Source organism: Rhinopithecus roxellana, chromosome 6 (assembly GCF_007565055.1).
Source record: "Rhinopithecus roxellana isolate Shanxi Qingling chromosome 6, ASM756505v1, whole genome shotgun sequence".
NCBI lineage: Eukaryota > Metazoa > Chordata > Mammalia > Primates > Cercopithecidae > Rhinopithecus > Rhinopithecus roxellana.
This window is the reverse complement of record NC_044554.1, coordinates 75,757,550-75,773,493: the sequence shown is the minus strand read 5'-3', so window position 1 is coordinate 75,773,493 and position 15,944 is coordinate 75,757,550. Positions and strand designations below refer to the sequence as shown.

Sequence of the window (15,944 nt, the reverse complement as noted above, 5' to 3'; positions counted from 1 at the left end):
TATATACAGTATCTAGGATGAGTGCTATCCTAGAGTCTTAGAAGACAATAGACATGATGTACTTTTTAAAAACCCGTATAGAAATTTAGAAGGATACCACAAAGGTAAAAAATGATTTAACAACTGATTGCTAAAATCTTCCCAGCATAGTATTTTGCACACAGAAGACACTCTGTAAATGAATGACTAAAAGAATGAATGAAGCAAGCTTACATCTTGAAGTTCCTTTATGTCTCAAAATCACAAATCTATAAAATACCTGTTTTTTATGGAAATCCTTCAGGGCTGTTTCGTAGCCTTCTTCCAGTCTACTGAAGGCTATTCCTACATCTGTGGTCCACCATATTTGTGAGCTGGTTAGCGCAACTTGAGCCGGGAAATCAAAAATCCACAGTTCCCTAGGTTTTTCCTCATAGGCCACTATGGCTTCTGTGATAGAATGACGCACTGTGTCTTGCATAGTCTGTTCAAGTTGCAGAAGCCATGTTTCCACCTTTGGAAGCAAGTTGAAATGTTGTAACACAGGATTAACTACGGAAGGATAATTTCATCCTCCTACTGGCTCTAAGGCCATGCAGAGGGTAATGCCCCAGGTGGATTCATTTTAAACCTAGGTAGAAAACTGCAAGAGGGATAACTCATAGAGGAAAGTGAGCAACTGATGGTGAAATCTTTCTCCTACATGAATCTGTCTTCTCCCAGGAATAATGCTCATCTTACTTTACCCACCAGCTGGCTAACAACTTTCAACAGCTTAAACAGAAAAGGGGTTCTCCATTACTCATTTCTCAGCTTTGAAAGCAAGGAGGTTCTAGACCAAGATTCCCCTCTGGTAACACACAGTGTTTTCAGAAACCAAACGTTACAGACACCTGTAGAGGTATGAGTCATATTCTAGAGCTTTAATAATACAAATTCAGTTAAAATTTTTTTCTATTAATTTTTAAATCTACTGAACTCTTCTCTAAAATTGTCATAGTTCCTAGTTTTAAGATAAAATGTTTCCAGGAAGTACCTTAATTATATTCCCTACTGGTTCTAATCTTCACACTTGTCAGAAATTAGACCACAGGAGAGTATGAGAGGACAACTGCTGACTTGTCAAACTTAATCTTTTTTTTTTTAATTGAAGCTTACTTTGCTCCCACAAATACAACTTAGCCCGTTTTCCATCCTGTCAAATGTATTTTGTTATATTAATCCAGGTATTTGTTTGCTTGGGATATAATTAAAAGGATACATATATTATTTGCAAATAATTGACCATAGCAATAAAAAGTGACTATAATAAATAAATACCAAGAATCACATGAGATTTTTAAGATGATACAACTGATTTCTTCCTCCACCCCTGTGAAGAGAGCAGTAGCATTCCTAGAACCTCTAGAGAATTGGGACGGAGTGATATGTGGTTAACGAGCTGACAACCTCCTCTCTTGAAAGAAACAGGAAACACTGCCCTGGCAACTGCCTCAGTATCTCTTCTTAAAGGCCTTCCCTCTGGCTTCACAACTTTGCTTTGTTAACAAGCAGGAGTTCAGATTAAGCGAATTAGATCAGGTTGTTCTGATCTAACCAATGGGGTCTGGTATCTCCGCCTTAATAACTAAGGGTAACTCTTAATGTCACCAAGCAACAAGTTCCCTCATTAATTCAGTCATTATTGTACGTCTCCTGGATACCCTGGGATCCATATCCTCCACACGGCCACCTGTTCTCAAGAACTCTGCAGTCCATTTGGGAAGACCAAACACACATATATGTCAATACGTCAGCTCACGCACAGATGACTGTGCCAACAATGACAACCTAACTCAGTGTGCTTTGAGAACTAAGCTCTGATGAGGTGCTTGCTGGATCCTTCCCTTTTTGGTACTTCTCAACCAACCCCCTATAACAACAATTGCTACCTCCATTATTATAGGCATATCCTTTTTCTCTATGGGCCTAAGAGCTCCTCGAAGACAAGGACCATTTCTGAACTCCCAAAAGCCTGACCTAGCATCTGACGCACAGTAGGTATTCAACACTTGCTGAAAAATATACTAATGGACTAAATTGGGGGGAATCCAATTAAAAGAGTGCAGAAATAAAAAAAAAAAAAGCACCAAATTAAAGGCATCTTTTTATAAAAGAAAGGCAATTAGAGGGTGAATTTGTATATGTTTACAAGTCTCTAGCATAAATTGCTTATACAGAATAAATTAGAGCACTATAAAAACTTTCAATATCAAGGGTTCCTGCTAATGACAAACACATCCATCAATTGGACTATCCCTCTCCGGGCATCATGCCAGTCAGCGAGCAGTTTGCTGGGAGGCAGCAGACAGCAACACACTTTTGTCAAGAGAGTTTATGGCAACTTTTTCTAATCATTATAACATCATCCTAAAAAGCCCAAGAGATCAAAAAATATATTTTAATCAAAGTATTCCACCATCTGCTTCTCCTTCATTTGGCAGGATTTTTCTGGTACAATATTAAAAAGGAACAGAAAGGAGTAAAGAAAACCCTTGTAAAACAAGGTTGCAACTCGCATTTCTGCAAATACTTTAAGGAACCCCTGCCACAACCCAAATGGTTCTCCAGTAGACGCTATTCCTTCAGTCACTCTGTGGATTAACCCAAGCTATGAGAGCATCATCATAAAAAGATGCAATTTCCCTAAATCATCTGAAAACACCAGAATTGCTTTCATAAATTATAATGAGCCATTCTTGTGGATAACTGTTAAGAATATTTTTGAGGTATTTGGCTGCGAGAGGAGAGAATATGCTAACTCAATTCTGTGCACATGGTAATTAGAGTATAGGACATCAGCTTGCTAGACTCAATCAACTGTATTTACGAGGAGCCATTTATAACATTCACAATGGACTACTGAACCATAAAGCCTCTTTAAAACAAGCTTTATTGCAAGGTGCTGCTTTACTATAACCCTTCTCTGTTCTCTGAGCAGTGGTGAAAACAGAATACGCTTTGTAGGAGACTCAGTCACTGAGTTGCATTTGCCACTAATTCTGGGGTCACTCATTCAATCTGTTACAGTTGCTTCTGTCTAGTTCAATTCCTAGCATCTCTGAGACCCTGCTGGGTGCCAAAGCCACATGAGTAGAAACTGGGACGCACGGCAGAAGAGCCCTCTGTCACAGTGGATACAGGTAAAAAGGAACCTCTGAGCCCAAAACTAAGCAGAGCCTGATTTGACCTGAGTTGAATTTTGTTCTTGTTTAATTCAACCTTCTAAGAGTATGCTGAAAATACTCCCCTAGCATGGAAAACCTCATAATCAAATCTTACATGGCCCACACATTCACATTCGGCTTGGAACGGGACATACTCCTTTTCTTTGCTGTACATTCCAACTGCCCTGTGTGCAGAAACATCCTGATTGTCTTCAAACTGCAGATCCGCAATGCTGTCGAAAAGTTTGGCAAGGTGATGTGTTACCTAAAATGAGAATATTAGAAAAGATAAGAGCATTTCTTACTGTAGGTGTATTCTGATAATCTAGAGATGATGCCATATGAAGTCATGAAACTTTATGGAGTCAGAGTTTTCTCAAAATGTTTTCCCTCAAGATATAAGTTACTTCTAAAATGTCAGAGCTTGAAAGGATCTTGGTGGAGAAGTGGCCAGCCACTCTGGTCAAATCATCACATATTGGCTGACGAATATTTACCATGAAAAGTGACCTATTTTCTACTTGATGACTGGAGGCTTACTGACTTCTCTGTCTCTACCGTATTCCTGTAGACATGCATCCTGCTGGGGCTTCTGTAGTAAAGTTTCAAAAATTCAAATTCACAGCATTAGTGTACACTATGAAAAAGCTATTAAAGTGTCTGAAATGAAAAATGTCAATTAGAAAGAATCTTACTTTTTCTGGGGGCGGGTTGTCTGTTAACATGCACTTGCCTTGATACTTTGGTGAGCCCCAGAGTATCCTTGGTACATAAGAAAGGTGAGTAGGATTTCCTCCTTTTCATTGATAAGGAAATTGAAACTAAAATATTAAGTAAATTCTCCAAGTTGACATAACTAAAAGTAAGTGGCAGTTAGATATTGAATCTATAATTCCAGGCCACACCTATACAGATCAAGTTCTTCTGGTATCATAACCTCTTACATCCTAAGTTTTGCATTCTCCAGTACAAAATCAGTAAATAGCACACTGAACTCTATGCAGGTTCCAGACAATTTGGGGAAAAAAAAAAAAAAAAAAAAAAAAAAAAAAAAAAAAAAAAAAACAACAATAAAGATCAGATGAAAGACAAAATATTAGCATTTATTTTGCAGAAGTCAGTTTGAAGAACAAAATCTAACTGGCCTCCAACCGCAATCCCAGCATGCACAACACTTATTCATCTCGTTACGTTAGCACAGACCAGAACAAGCCTCCTCTGGGGAGCACTGCCCTATGTTTTTGTCATGGAGGAAAGGAAACAATGACATGTGTTGTGTAGGTAAATTCACACCCAAGGGGACAAAAGAGAACTGACTTTATTAATCATGGAGGTTACTCTATCATCTCTCTTGGGGTAGACTGAGTAAAGGGCAGGGTTCAGCCCAGAGGAAGCATCAGAAATGGGAATACATGTTCCCTTGTTATCATGGTGCAAATAAAAGCTGCTAAGTGGAAAACAGTTTTGTGGTTCCTCAAAAACTTAAACAGAATTACCAATGATCCAGCAATTCCTCTCCTAGGTATATACCCATAGGGTTGAAAACAGGAACTCAAACAGGTATTTGTACATCTCTGTTCACTGAAGCATCATTCACAATAGCCAAAAGGTGGAAACAACCTAAATGTCCATCAAATGATGAATGGATAAACAAAATGTGGTATATCCATACAATGGAATATTGTTCAATCATTAAAAGGAATATTACTGATACACGCTGCAACTTGGATGAACCTTGAAAACATAAGCTAAATGAAAGAAACTAGTCACAATATACTACACGTCACATCTTGTATTATCCAATTTATATGAAATATCCACAGCAGATAAATCCATAGATACAGACAGCAGATTGGTGGCTGCTAGGGGCAGGAGGGAGGGGTATGAGAAGCTACTGCTTAATGGATAGGGGGTTTTACTTTTGGCTTGATGAAAATGTTTTGGAATTAGATTAAAGGTGGTTGCAAGATGCTGTGAATGTACAAAATACTATTGAATTGCATACTTAAAACAGTTAATTTTATGTTATATTTTACCTCAACAGAAAGAAATAAATATGAGCTGCTGATAACCAGAAGATAGGGTGAAGCAATACAAAACATTTCCAAGCATATAGGCTCCACTGCTATAACAAACTTTTCTTGAAATGCAGTTTAACCGGACATGGTAAGTATACCACAGCAGCTTCTAGAAACAATAGCAACCTGCCTAAATTTTCCGCATGACAAGACCAACACCAATATTGGTAAGGAACTTCTTTAGGGTGATTTAATCTTTGAAGCTTTCAGCCTTTTCATTTTTGCTGTACATGCAGTTTTAGTATCAAAGAAAATCACAGCAAGAAGCCCTCTGAGTTTAAAATAGATGAGTTTTTGAGACTCTCACTTACTTTAAACACAGATAGAGTGGTAGCTGCCTGATCACAGCTTGGGTTCTGTTCTCCTCCATCCCTGTACATTACCCAGAGGATATTAATATAGAGAAAGTCTCCAATAATCTCATAAATCATTCTCACAGCTGAAGTGGCCAGGAAGTACACAGATGTTGAATGGCTTCTACTGTGTAATGGGCCTAGATAATATTCAACTGAAAAGCCTTCGGATAAATGAGACTTCAGCCATCAGACACCCTTACACATTATTGCTTGGGTGAGAAAATAATTTCGAGAACTTCTAGCTCTGTAGTAACTCAATGACCAGGAAGCACAAACCTTAGGCAGAGTTTTCCTATTTCTTATATATGGCATAGTTAAAGTTAGATGTTTTCATATTGTCTTCTATTTAAACTTTCTGAGGGAACAAGACTTTTTTTTTAACTAGTGTGGACCCTGTTGCCCTCAGATTTGTTCTATTTTTTATGAGATCTCTTTGTATTTGTTAACCCAAAATTAAAATTCCTTCTTCCCAGTGAGCTGTTTGGAAAGGCCTTTCATTTTACAACTAAAAAGAATAAATTAGGCTGGGTGCTATGGCACATACCTGTAATCCCAGCACTTTGGGAGGCCAAGGCGTGTTTATCACCTGAGGTCAGGAGTTCAAGATCAGCCTGATCAACACGGTGAAACCCCGTTCCTACTACAAATACAAAATTATCTGGGCATGGTGGTACATGCCTGTAATACTAGCTACTTGGGAGGCTGAGGCAGGAGAATCACTTTAACCAGGGAGGCGGAGGTTGCAGTGAGCCGAGAAGTCACCACTGTACTCCAGCCTAGGCAACAACAGCAAAACTCCATCTCAAAAAAAACAAACAAACAAACAAACAAATACTTCATAGGCCCCTCTTTTGATAGACAAAGGATATGAGCACTTCAAATCATTTTTTAAAAAGAATCAATAACTCATCATGTATTTTAAGTAGGTTTCTAAAAGATTAGTGCAAAAATTGAATACACTTAGTCCTGGCTTTGCAGAATAGTACAAAATCATAAAAATGACCACACCGGCTGAAATCACATTATGCAATCTGAATGATCAATGGGAGAAACCCACGATGAGACAACAACTTTTACAAATTTTTGTCAAAACATATAAAGCTTCTCGCTGTTTGTTATAAACATACAGGGTGATCAAAAAAATCCATCAACAAATATTTTGTTGACTGCATTTTAAAACACTAAACAGTTTTCTTTGCAGAAAACTTAAGTTATTTGAATAGCACTTGCCTCCTTCTCATCTTACTACTTAAGGTCCAGAATGAGCATCTTTTCTCTGCCTTGACAAACTCATACTCTCTTTGAATTTGTATCCAGCCATCAACATTTTATCTTTCAAGCATTCAATGTCATGAAATTTCTTGTAAATCTCTTTAATGTGAAGTCAGTTTTTGTTGTTTGGGGGGATTTGTTTCATTTAATGTGTTTGTTTTTGCTGGTATCACTTTCTCTGGTACATTTTCATCCCTTTTGTCAAAACCACTGTTGTCATTCATGTTCCCAAGTTTATCTTCACTAAGTTCCCCTGGCTGCATATCACTCTCTCCAGTGGTGTTCAGTCATAACTGCCCATCATCTCTCTCTTCTGTGACTCCCATCTATGTTCGATTCCATTTTTGCTTCTAGCATTATCAATTTTCATTTCTTTGCTACACTTCCAACTTTGTTACTATTTCCTTCTGTCCATTAACTAAGGAAAAATATCATGTAGGTTCATCATAGAATTAACTATAAGCTTAGCTGCCTGTGTGTGAAGTGAGTAAAAGCAGCACAGTGGCTGATCACTGACAGAATTAGAAAGATGTGACATGACTGTCACTGATCATGATGCACATCTGTTACTCAGGCAGTGATTTTTGTGGGCTGAAGAGTTAGTAATCAAGTCTGTGCTTTATGCAATCACTCAGAGTTAATATACCATAGTATCTGAAATGTGAACCGTGTTGTCAGGGCACTAGTGTTATTTAACCAAACCTTAGTAACTGAAATTCATAAATATCAGAACTGTGCACAGGGAGAACCTCTTATGAAATAAAAGAACTTACATTTATCTAATTGTAAGTAAACTGAAAATACTTAATCACTAGGTAATTTTACAATTTAAAATGCATACCGGTACAGTGATCAGTTGATCTACCTTCATGACTTACAGCTACTGTTCACTCAGAAAACAAAGGGAAAAAAGATGAAATTACAACAGCTTACAATTATATTCTCAAACCTTAATGCTTGCTTTCTGCCTATATCTAAGTTCGTATTTGCCCTATCTACCTAAAGATGCAGCTGCTGCTTATAAATGGGATAAAATATACACCAAGTCTAGTGCCACTCCTGGCCTGGTGAGCACCTCAGGACTCATTCATATGTCTTCATTAACTGATTTATTCATAATGACAATACTCACAATAATAATATTTGTAACAATATAAATCACAACCAAAACATGGGCAACCCTGGTCTTTTGTGGATGATATCTCTAGAATGAGATAAAGTGAGTCCATGATTTTTACATGTGTAAAAACTTAAGTCAATGTGTCAAAATAGTAAATGGTTGCGTGTGTGTGTGTGTGTGTGTGTGTGTGTTTTAAATAACAGTTTTGGGCCGGGTGCGGTGGCTCACGCCTATAAACCCCGCACTTTGGGAGGCAGAGGCTGGTGGATCACCTGAGGTCAGGAGTTTGAGACCAGCCTGGCCAATATGGTGAAACCCCATCTCTACTAAAAATACAAAAATTTGCTGGGTGTGGTGGCATGCACCTACTCTGGAGGCTGAGGCATGAGAATCGCTTGAACCTGGGAGGCAGAGGTTGCAGTGAGCTGAGATTGCACCACTGCACTCCAGCCTGGGCGACAAGAATGAAACTCCATCTCCAAAGAAAATAATAATAATAAAATAATAAAATTAAATAACAGTTTTGGTCATGGTACAGGGAAATAGGCATGCAATATGGTTAAGAGACTAAATAAAAAAAAAGTCTTCTAGAAGCTAGTTAAATCAGTAAGGCACATTCATAAAATGAAACCTCTTACAGCTACAAAACATCAAATTGTAGAGGAATATTATAATTTTGATTAAGTATATATGTTATAACTCACAAACACAGACACATTTATAAAACTATGATCACTCAAAAATAGCAATGAGTATATTAATCTCATTTTTAATGTATTTCTATATTTTTCAAACTTTCAATAATGAACATGCAATTACTTACATAATCCAAATTTGCTTTTACCAAAAATAAAATCACAGTATAATATTTTGTAATTTGATTTTTCACTTACTACTGTAACTTAAACATATCCATGTATCATCAATGCATATAGGATTGATTTTGTGTTTCTTTCATAAAATGTTTACATGCATGAATTATATAATTTTGTATAAATGTGTTCACAACACAAATGCTGGCTTTTTTAAATAAACTTTTGGAAATTGGAATACATATGCAGAAAAACGGGAAAACATCATGTGTGTACAACTTAATAAATTTTAACAAAGCAAGCACAACTCTTGTGATTACCACAAGATTAAGGAATAGAATACTGGTTGGGCATGGTGGCTTATGCCTGTAATCCCAGCACTTTGGGATTACAGGCCAATGCAGGCAGATCACCTGAGGCCAGGACTTTGAGACCAGCCTGGCCAACATGGCAAAACTCCGTCTCTACTAAAAATACAAAAACTAGCTGGCCGTGGCGGTGCACACCTATAATCCCAGCTACTCAGGTGGCTGAGGCATAAGAATTGCTTGAACCAAGGAGGTGGAGGTTGCACTGAGTCGAGATTGCACTATTGCACTCCAGCACTCCGGCCTGGGCGACAGAGTGAGGCTCTGTCTCCAGGAAAAAAAAAAAAAAAAAAAAGAATAGGATACCAGCACCCATAAGACTCCTCATGATGCATGCCAGTTACTATTTCTCTAAAAAGGGATATTATCTTTACAGAAGTGAATTCACATAGTATGCACTCTTTTGCATCTGCCTCCTATGGTTCAATATTATGTCACTTGAATTCATTCATGTTATTTGGTATAGCACTAGGTGTTTTTCATTTTTATTACTACATGGTATTCCACTGTATAAAGACAATACAATATATTTAGCCATTCCACTGTTAAGGGACATTTAAATTGCTTCTTGTTTGGGACTATTATAAAAAAGCGGCTATGAAAATTCTTGTATACTTCTTTTGGTCCATCTATGTATGTATCTCTGCTGAATGTACACTAAGAAGGTGAACTGCTAGATAAAAATGTATGATATATTCCTATTTAGAAGATGCTGTTAAACAGTTTCCCTAAGTAGTTGTATTAATTTATAATCCTGAAGGCTAGATATGAACATTCCCATTACTCCACATCCTTTCCATTGTTTAGTGAGCTTTAATTTTAGCCTTTGGTGAGTCTGATCTTGATATCTCATTGTATTAGCAAGCATACGTGTTTTTTGAATCCCAAATCATATCAATAATTTAGGAAATATCCACGCAAATTAAAAAGAGAAGGGAAAATGAATACTAGGCAGAGTATTTCAGTCTAGTAAAGAGAAACACATTAACTTATGATGTTTTCACCAATCTTCCCAAACTCACTGATGTCAAAACAATGATATCAATGTATTCAAGAAGGGAAAAAATAAAAGAAAATAAAAACTTGAATTAGTACTTGATTTTAATAAATTTTTTGCTTTGTTTTTAAATTTCAAGTAAAATATTTTAAATCAGTAGCACATAAAGTCGTTGATATTGATGAATGTATATCCACATACACATATATAAATATGTAAACACATAACTAACATATATTAATTAACTGCAGTATAACAAAACACCCCAAGATTTACTGGCTTCTTCACGGGCCACAATTCTGTGTGTTGGTTTTGGCTTGCCTTAGCTAGTCCAGCTGTGCTCTCCCACACATTTGTAGTCTGCTGGTGATCGATGGCTTCTCTCACGTGTGTGATGGTTGCCCAGCTGGTAGCTTGGGTATGGGCATGTTCATCTCATTATCCAGCAGGCTAGTGTTGACTCATTCATGACGGGATGGTTACAGGTTTCCAAAGAGCAGCAAAAGGGCAAGTGTTGGTATACAAAAACTTTTCAAGCTTTTGCTAATGACACAGTGGCCAAAACAAGTGATATGGCAACCCAAATGGAGAATTAGTATCTAGCCTTGATCAATACTACCACATCACATTGAAAGGGCATGGATAAAGGAAGGGAAAGAATTTGTGGCCAATTTTACAATATTATATGTTATGTACTTTTACTGGTTCTTTATGCACTTTGTTTTGCCTGTTACTTAGAAGCCAAAGAGACAATACCTAATGCTTTCCTCATTTGGTATATAAGGATATTGAGGTTCAGAAACATTAAGCAATAACATTGTCAGTAATCAATAGGGCCAGTACTTAAACTTACATATATATTATTTCAATGTTCCTATTTTTTGGTACTATTCCATCTTCTAATGATTGGCTAATGCTCCAATTTTGTCTACTTCCATACAGTTGACATTTCAGTGTTCATAATTTTTTGGTATAGATCCAAATTTCCATCTAGTGTCATCTTCCTTTTGCTTGAAGAACTTCCTCTAACATTTCTTGTAGTGCCAGTCTGGTGGTGATGAAATCTTTTGAGTTTTTGAATGTGTTAAAACATCTTTATTTTGCTATCATTTTTTAAAAAGGTATTTTTACTGGGTATAAAATTCTAGGGTTGCAGGTGTTTTTTTCTTTTAGTACATTGAAATTGCTGCTCCACTGTAGGCCATGCGTGGTGGCTCACGTCTGCAATCCCAGCACTTTGGGAGGCCGAGGCAAGTGGATCACAAGTTCAGGAGATGGAGACCATCCTGGCTAACATGGTGAAACCCCGTCTCTACTAAAAATACAAAAAAATTAGGTGTGGTGGCGGGTGCCTGCAGTCCAAGCTACTTGGAGGCTGAGGCAAGAGAAAATAGTGTGAACCTGGGAGGCGTAGCTTGCAGTGAACTGAGATCGGGCCACTGCACTCCACTCCAGCCTGGGCAACAGAGCGAGACTCTGTCTCTCAAAAAAAAAAAAAAAAAAAAAAAAAAAGAAATTGCTACTCCACTGTCTGCTCACTTGCATTGCTTCCAATGTGAAGTCTGTTGTCATCCCTATGTTTGTTCACTTGTATAAAATTTGGTTTTATGCATGATTTTGAGAATTCCATATTGCTTTGACCAATTTGAGCAATTTGGTGTAGTTTTCTTCCTGTTTTTGTGTGTTTGGGCTCATTAAGTTTCAGGCAAGAAGGTAAATCCAGTTCCTTTCATCTTGGCCAGAAACAGAAAATATACCTCTTGTTGTGGTTTTAATTTGCATTTTTCCCCCATAACTTTTGAAGTTGAGCAACCATTCTTATGTTTACTAACCATTAGAATCTTTTTTTGTGAACTAAGGATTCTGCCCACTTTTATATTAGATTATGTGCCTTTGTTCTTTTGTAGGAATTCTTTATATATTCCATATATGAGTCTTTTGTTTGTATTGCAAACACCTTTTCCCACTTTGCAGCTTGCATTGTTATTCTCTTAACAGTATCTTCTGATAAGCTAAAGTTTTAAAATTTTAACATAGTTAAATTTATCCAATATTTCCTTTGTAGTTAAGACTTTTGTGTCCAGTTTAAGAGATTTTGCTTATTCCAAGATCATGAAGATATCCTTCCTCACACGTTGTATATTGTTTCATTGTTTTACTTGTCACATTTAGATCTACATCCATCTGGAACTGATTTTTAGATATGGTAAAGATCTAATTTTTAGATATCTGATTTAGATATCTGATTTTTAGATATAGCAGATTCTTCCTCCCCCAACCCTGGCAAATTTCTATCCAATCCACCTTAGAGCCATTTATTATTATTGTTTGATTCTCTGTATAATATCCTCCTTTACGGGGTCTGAGTTCCAGTTTTTATTTTCTTCCTTCTTTCAAGTTCCATGAGCCTCCTGAAACCTCTGATCAGCTTCTCATGCCATTGGCCACATCTATGAATTATCAAATGTCTCAAGGAGAAAAGCAGCATCAAACATTAGGTAAATCTCTTTGTGCTTTCTTCTGCTGCTATCTTAGCCCCTGAAACACTAACTTCTTCAATGCTCTTTAAATGCTCCTCAGTGCATTCAAACAGAGTTAGTTAAATATTTTAACCACTTTTCTAGTTGTTCCCAGAAAGAATGGTACTCTGTTAAAAGCTAATTTGTTATAGCTGGAAGCTCTACCCACTGAGTTTAAGCTGGAACTGGACAACCTTCATCAAGTGGCATCAAAGCGAGGCTGAGACCAGAACAATTTCATATTCCACACAAGGGCCTAGAACTCCTTGCTGGCAGGACCCCACATTCACAACATTTAATCTTTGGATCTCATAACATCGAAGTGATATTTTACTTTAATCTCACATTATAATAACCCTAATGTTGTGTAACTTATACATTGGCCATGGAGAGAATTCCAAAGGGGCTACAATAGAATAAAATGCAGTGGCAACACATACGCGAAATGAAGAAAAAATTGTGCATATTGTTATACAATTTGTGATTAACCACATATTCATCATTTTGAGAAGATAATCAAGGATAATCTCCATGGGATATATAATTTGACATTTATTTTGAAATAGATTCTCGATTTTCTTGTCATACACCTAAATACCTGAACCTCTAAGTGAATCAGGCTGCCTTTATATTAAGGTATCTATTTAAAATATTACACATTCCTAAGTCATGACAAGTAGAGTTGCTCTTATGCTGTACTTTCTGTGACAGACTACACTTTCACGAGCAGCTGCTATTCCTTGCTCCTCAGCAGCACGTAAATAGAGCCAATGGCAAGATGGTCAAAACCACCACCCCTTTTCTGCGTCCTTTTGCTCCTTCTTTCTCATTCCTTCTTCAGCCCCAACTTAAACTCAGGAGCAACTGCTTCCTCCACTTTAGATACCTCATATCTTTCCAGCTTTCTACTTCCTTTAGGAAAGTTAGAAGTTTTTTACTGATTTCATTTTAACTAAAATTCAGTCTTGCATGCCCTTAACTTACCATGTACATTTTGAGTCCTTTTCCTATTAATTTTCTAAAGAACAATCTCCTCCTGTCAGTGAAGGTTCTGGCATACTATGAATGATCATTGAGCTCCATCCTCTTGAAATTCATATGCTGAGACACTTCCACTCCATCAGGAAGATAACCAAATGGAAGCTCTGCATAAAAACATACTGTGCTTGTGGGAATGTGGGGTCTAGATATTTGCTCCTTTAAGATCCAATGGTGCTTTTCATCACCTAATATAAAGCTCATTTCTCACAGGCACCTTTTTGAATGCCAATATTTACAGTCTATTAGAGTTATCAGTTGAGTGCCATCTGTCTCATCGCTGCAATTTAGGAGATTTCTCCAAAGACATGTTGGCAGATTTCCTTGTGTGTAGACTGGTGCAGATGCCCTTGAAGGGCATTTCTTCATGCAAACATTCAGCATTCCTGAGTGTATGTATCTTGTCATTTTAGAGAATGCATTGTGGCTTCAATTTGCACAGCTACAACCATCTAACAGCCACATTAAGTCATATTTTAAAAAGGTGAAATTAATTTACATGTATATTTAATCCAGTATATCCCAAAATATTATCATTCAACATGTGAGTAATATAAAAAGTTAGATCTTTTCCATTATTTTATTTGCGGCAAGTCTTTGAAACCAGGTACGTATTTTATATTTACAGCACAGCTCAATTTGGATTTTTCATCTGAAAATGCTACACCTGTATTTTTCATTTCATAGAATATGCAGGGGCAAAGGTAGATTCACACACCCAAGATGTTTCAAACACACAATGTTTTCCGATAACTGAATCAAATATCAAGGTTTAGATTTAAATCAATTGCAATTAATTACAATAAAAAGTCAGTTCCTTAGCTGCCACATTTCAAATGCTCAGTGGCCATGTAAGGGTCACAGCTACCCCATTAGAAGCACAATTAGAAGGGGCGGAGCAAGATGGCCGAATAGGAACAGCTCCAGTCTCCAACTCCCGGCGCCAGCGACACAGAAGACCGGTGAGTTCTGCATTTTCAACTGAGGTACTGGGGTCATCTCACTGGGGAGTGCCAGACAATCGGTGCTGGTCAGCTGCTGCAGCCCGACCAGCGAGAGCTGAAGCAGGGCGAGACATCACCTCACCTGGGAAGCGCAAGGGGGAAGGGAATCCCTTTTCCTAGCCAGGCGAACTGAGACACACAACACCTGGAAAATCGGGTAATTCCCACCCCAATACTGCGCTTTCAGCAAACGGGCACACCAGGAGATTATACCCACACCTGGCCGGGAGGGTCCCACGGCCACGGAGCCTCCCTCATTGCTAGCACAGCAGTCTGCGATCTAACCACAAGGCAGCAGCGAGGCTGGGGGAGGGGCGCCCGCCATTGCTGAGGCTTAAGTAGGTAAACAAAGCCACTGGGAAGCTCGAACTGGGTGGAGCTCACAGCAGCTCAAGGAAACCTGCCTGTCTCTGTAGACTCCACCTCTGGGGACAGGGCACAGCTAAAAAACAACAGGGGAAGCAGCAGAGGCCTGTGGAGACCCAAACGACTCTGTCTGACAGCTTTGAAGAGAGCAGTGGATCTCCCAACACGGAGGTTGAGATCTGAGAACGGACAGACTGCCTGCTCAAGTGGGTCCCTGACCCCTGAGTAGCCTAACTGGGAGACATCCCCCACTAGGGGCAGTCTGACACCCCACACCTCACAGGGTGGAGTACACCCCTGAGAGGAAGCTTCCAAAGTAAGAATCAGACAGGTACACTCGCTGTGCAGCAATATTCTATCTTCTGCAACCTCCGCTGCTGATACCCAGGCAAACAGGGTCTGGAGTGGACCTCAAGCAATCTCCAACAGACATACAGCTGAGGGTCCTGACTGTTAGAAGGAAAACTACCAAACAGGAAGAACACCTATACCAAAACCCCATCAGTACGTCACCATCATCAAAGACCAGAGACAGATAAAACCACAAAGATGGGGAAGAAGCAGGGCAGAAAAGCTGGAAATTCAAAAAATAAGAGCGCATCTCCCCCTGCAAAGGAGCACAGCTCATTGCCAGCAACGGATCAAAGCTGGTCAGAGAATGACTTTGACGAGATGAGAGAAGATGGCTTCAGTCCATCAAACTTCCCAGAGCTAAAGGAGGAATTACGTATCCAGCGCAAAGAAACTAAAAATCTTGAAAAAAGAGTGGAAGAATTGATAGCTAGAATAATTAATGCAGAGAAGGTCATAAACGAAATGACAGAGATGA

General features: G+C 38.3%; 1 protein-coding gene across 1 annotated transcript in view; it reads right to left on the bottom strand.

Annotated features, from left to right (window-relative positions):
- The window catches only part of DNAH11 (dynein axonemal heavy chain 11), a 417,881-nt gene that overhangs the window by 290,164 nt on the left and 111,773 nt on the right, over positions 1–15,944 (bottom strand). The window contains exons 29-30 of the mRNA XM_030932862.1: positions 3,301–3,450; positions 260–493 (exon numbers count right to left, since the gene is read on the bottom strand). Of these exons, the coding sequence (XP_030788722.1) occupies positions 260–493; positions 3,301–3,450 (384 nt within the window). The remainder of the gene's footprint in view (positions 1–259; positions 494–3,300; positions 3,451–15,944) is intronic.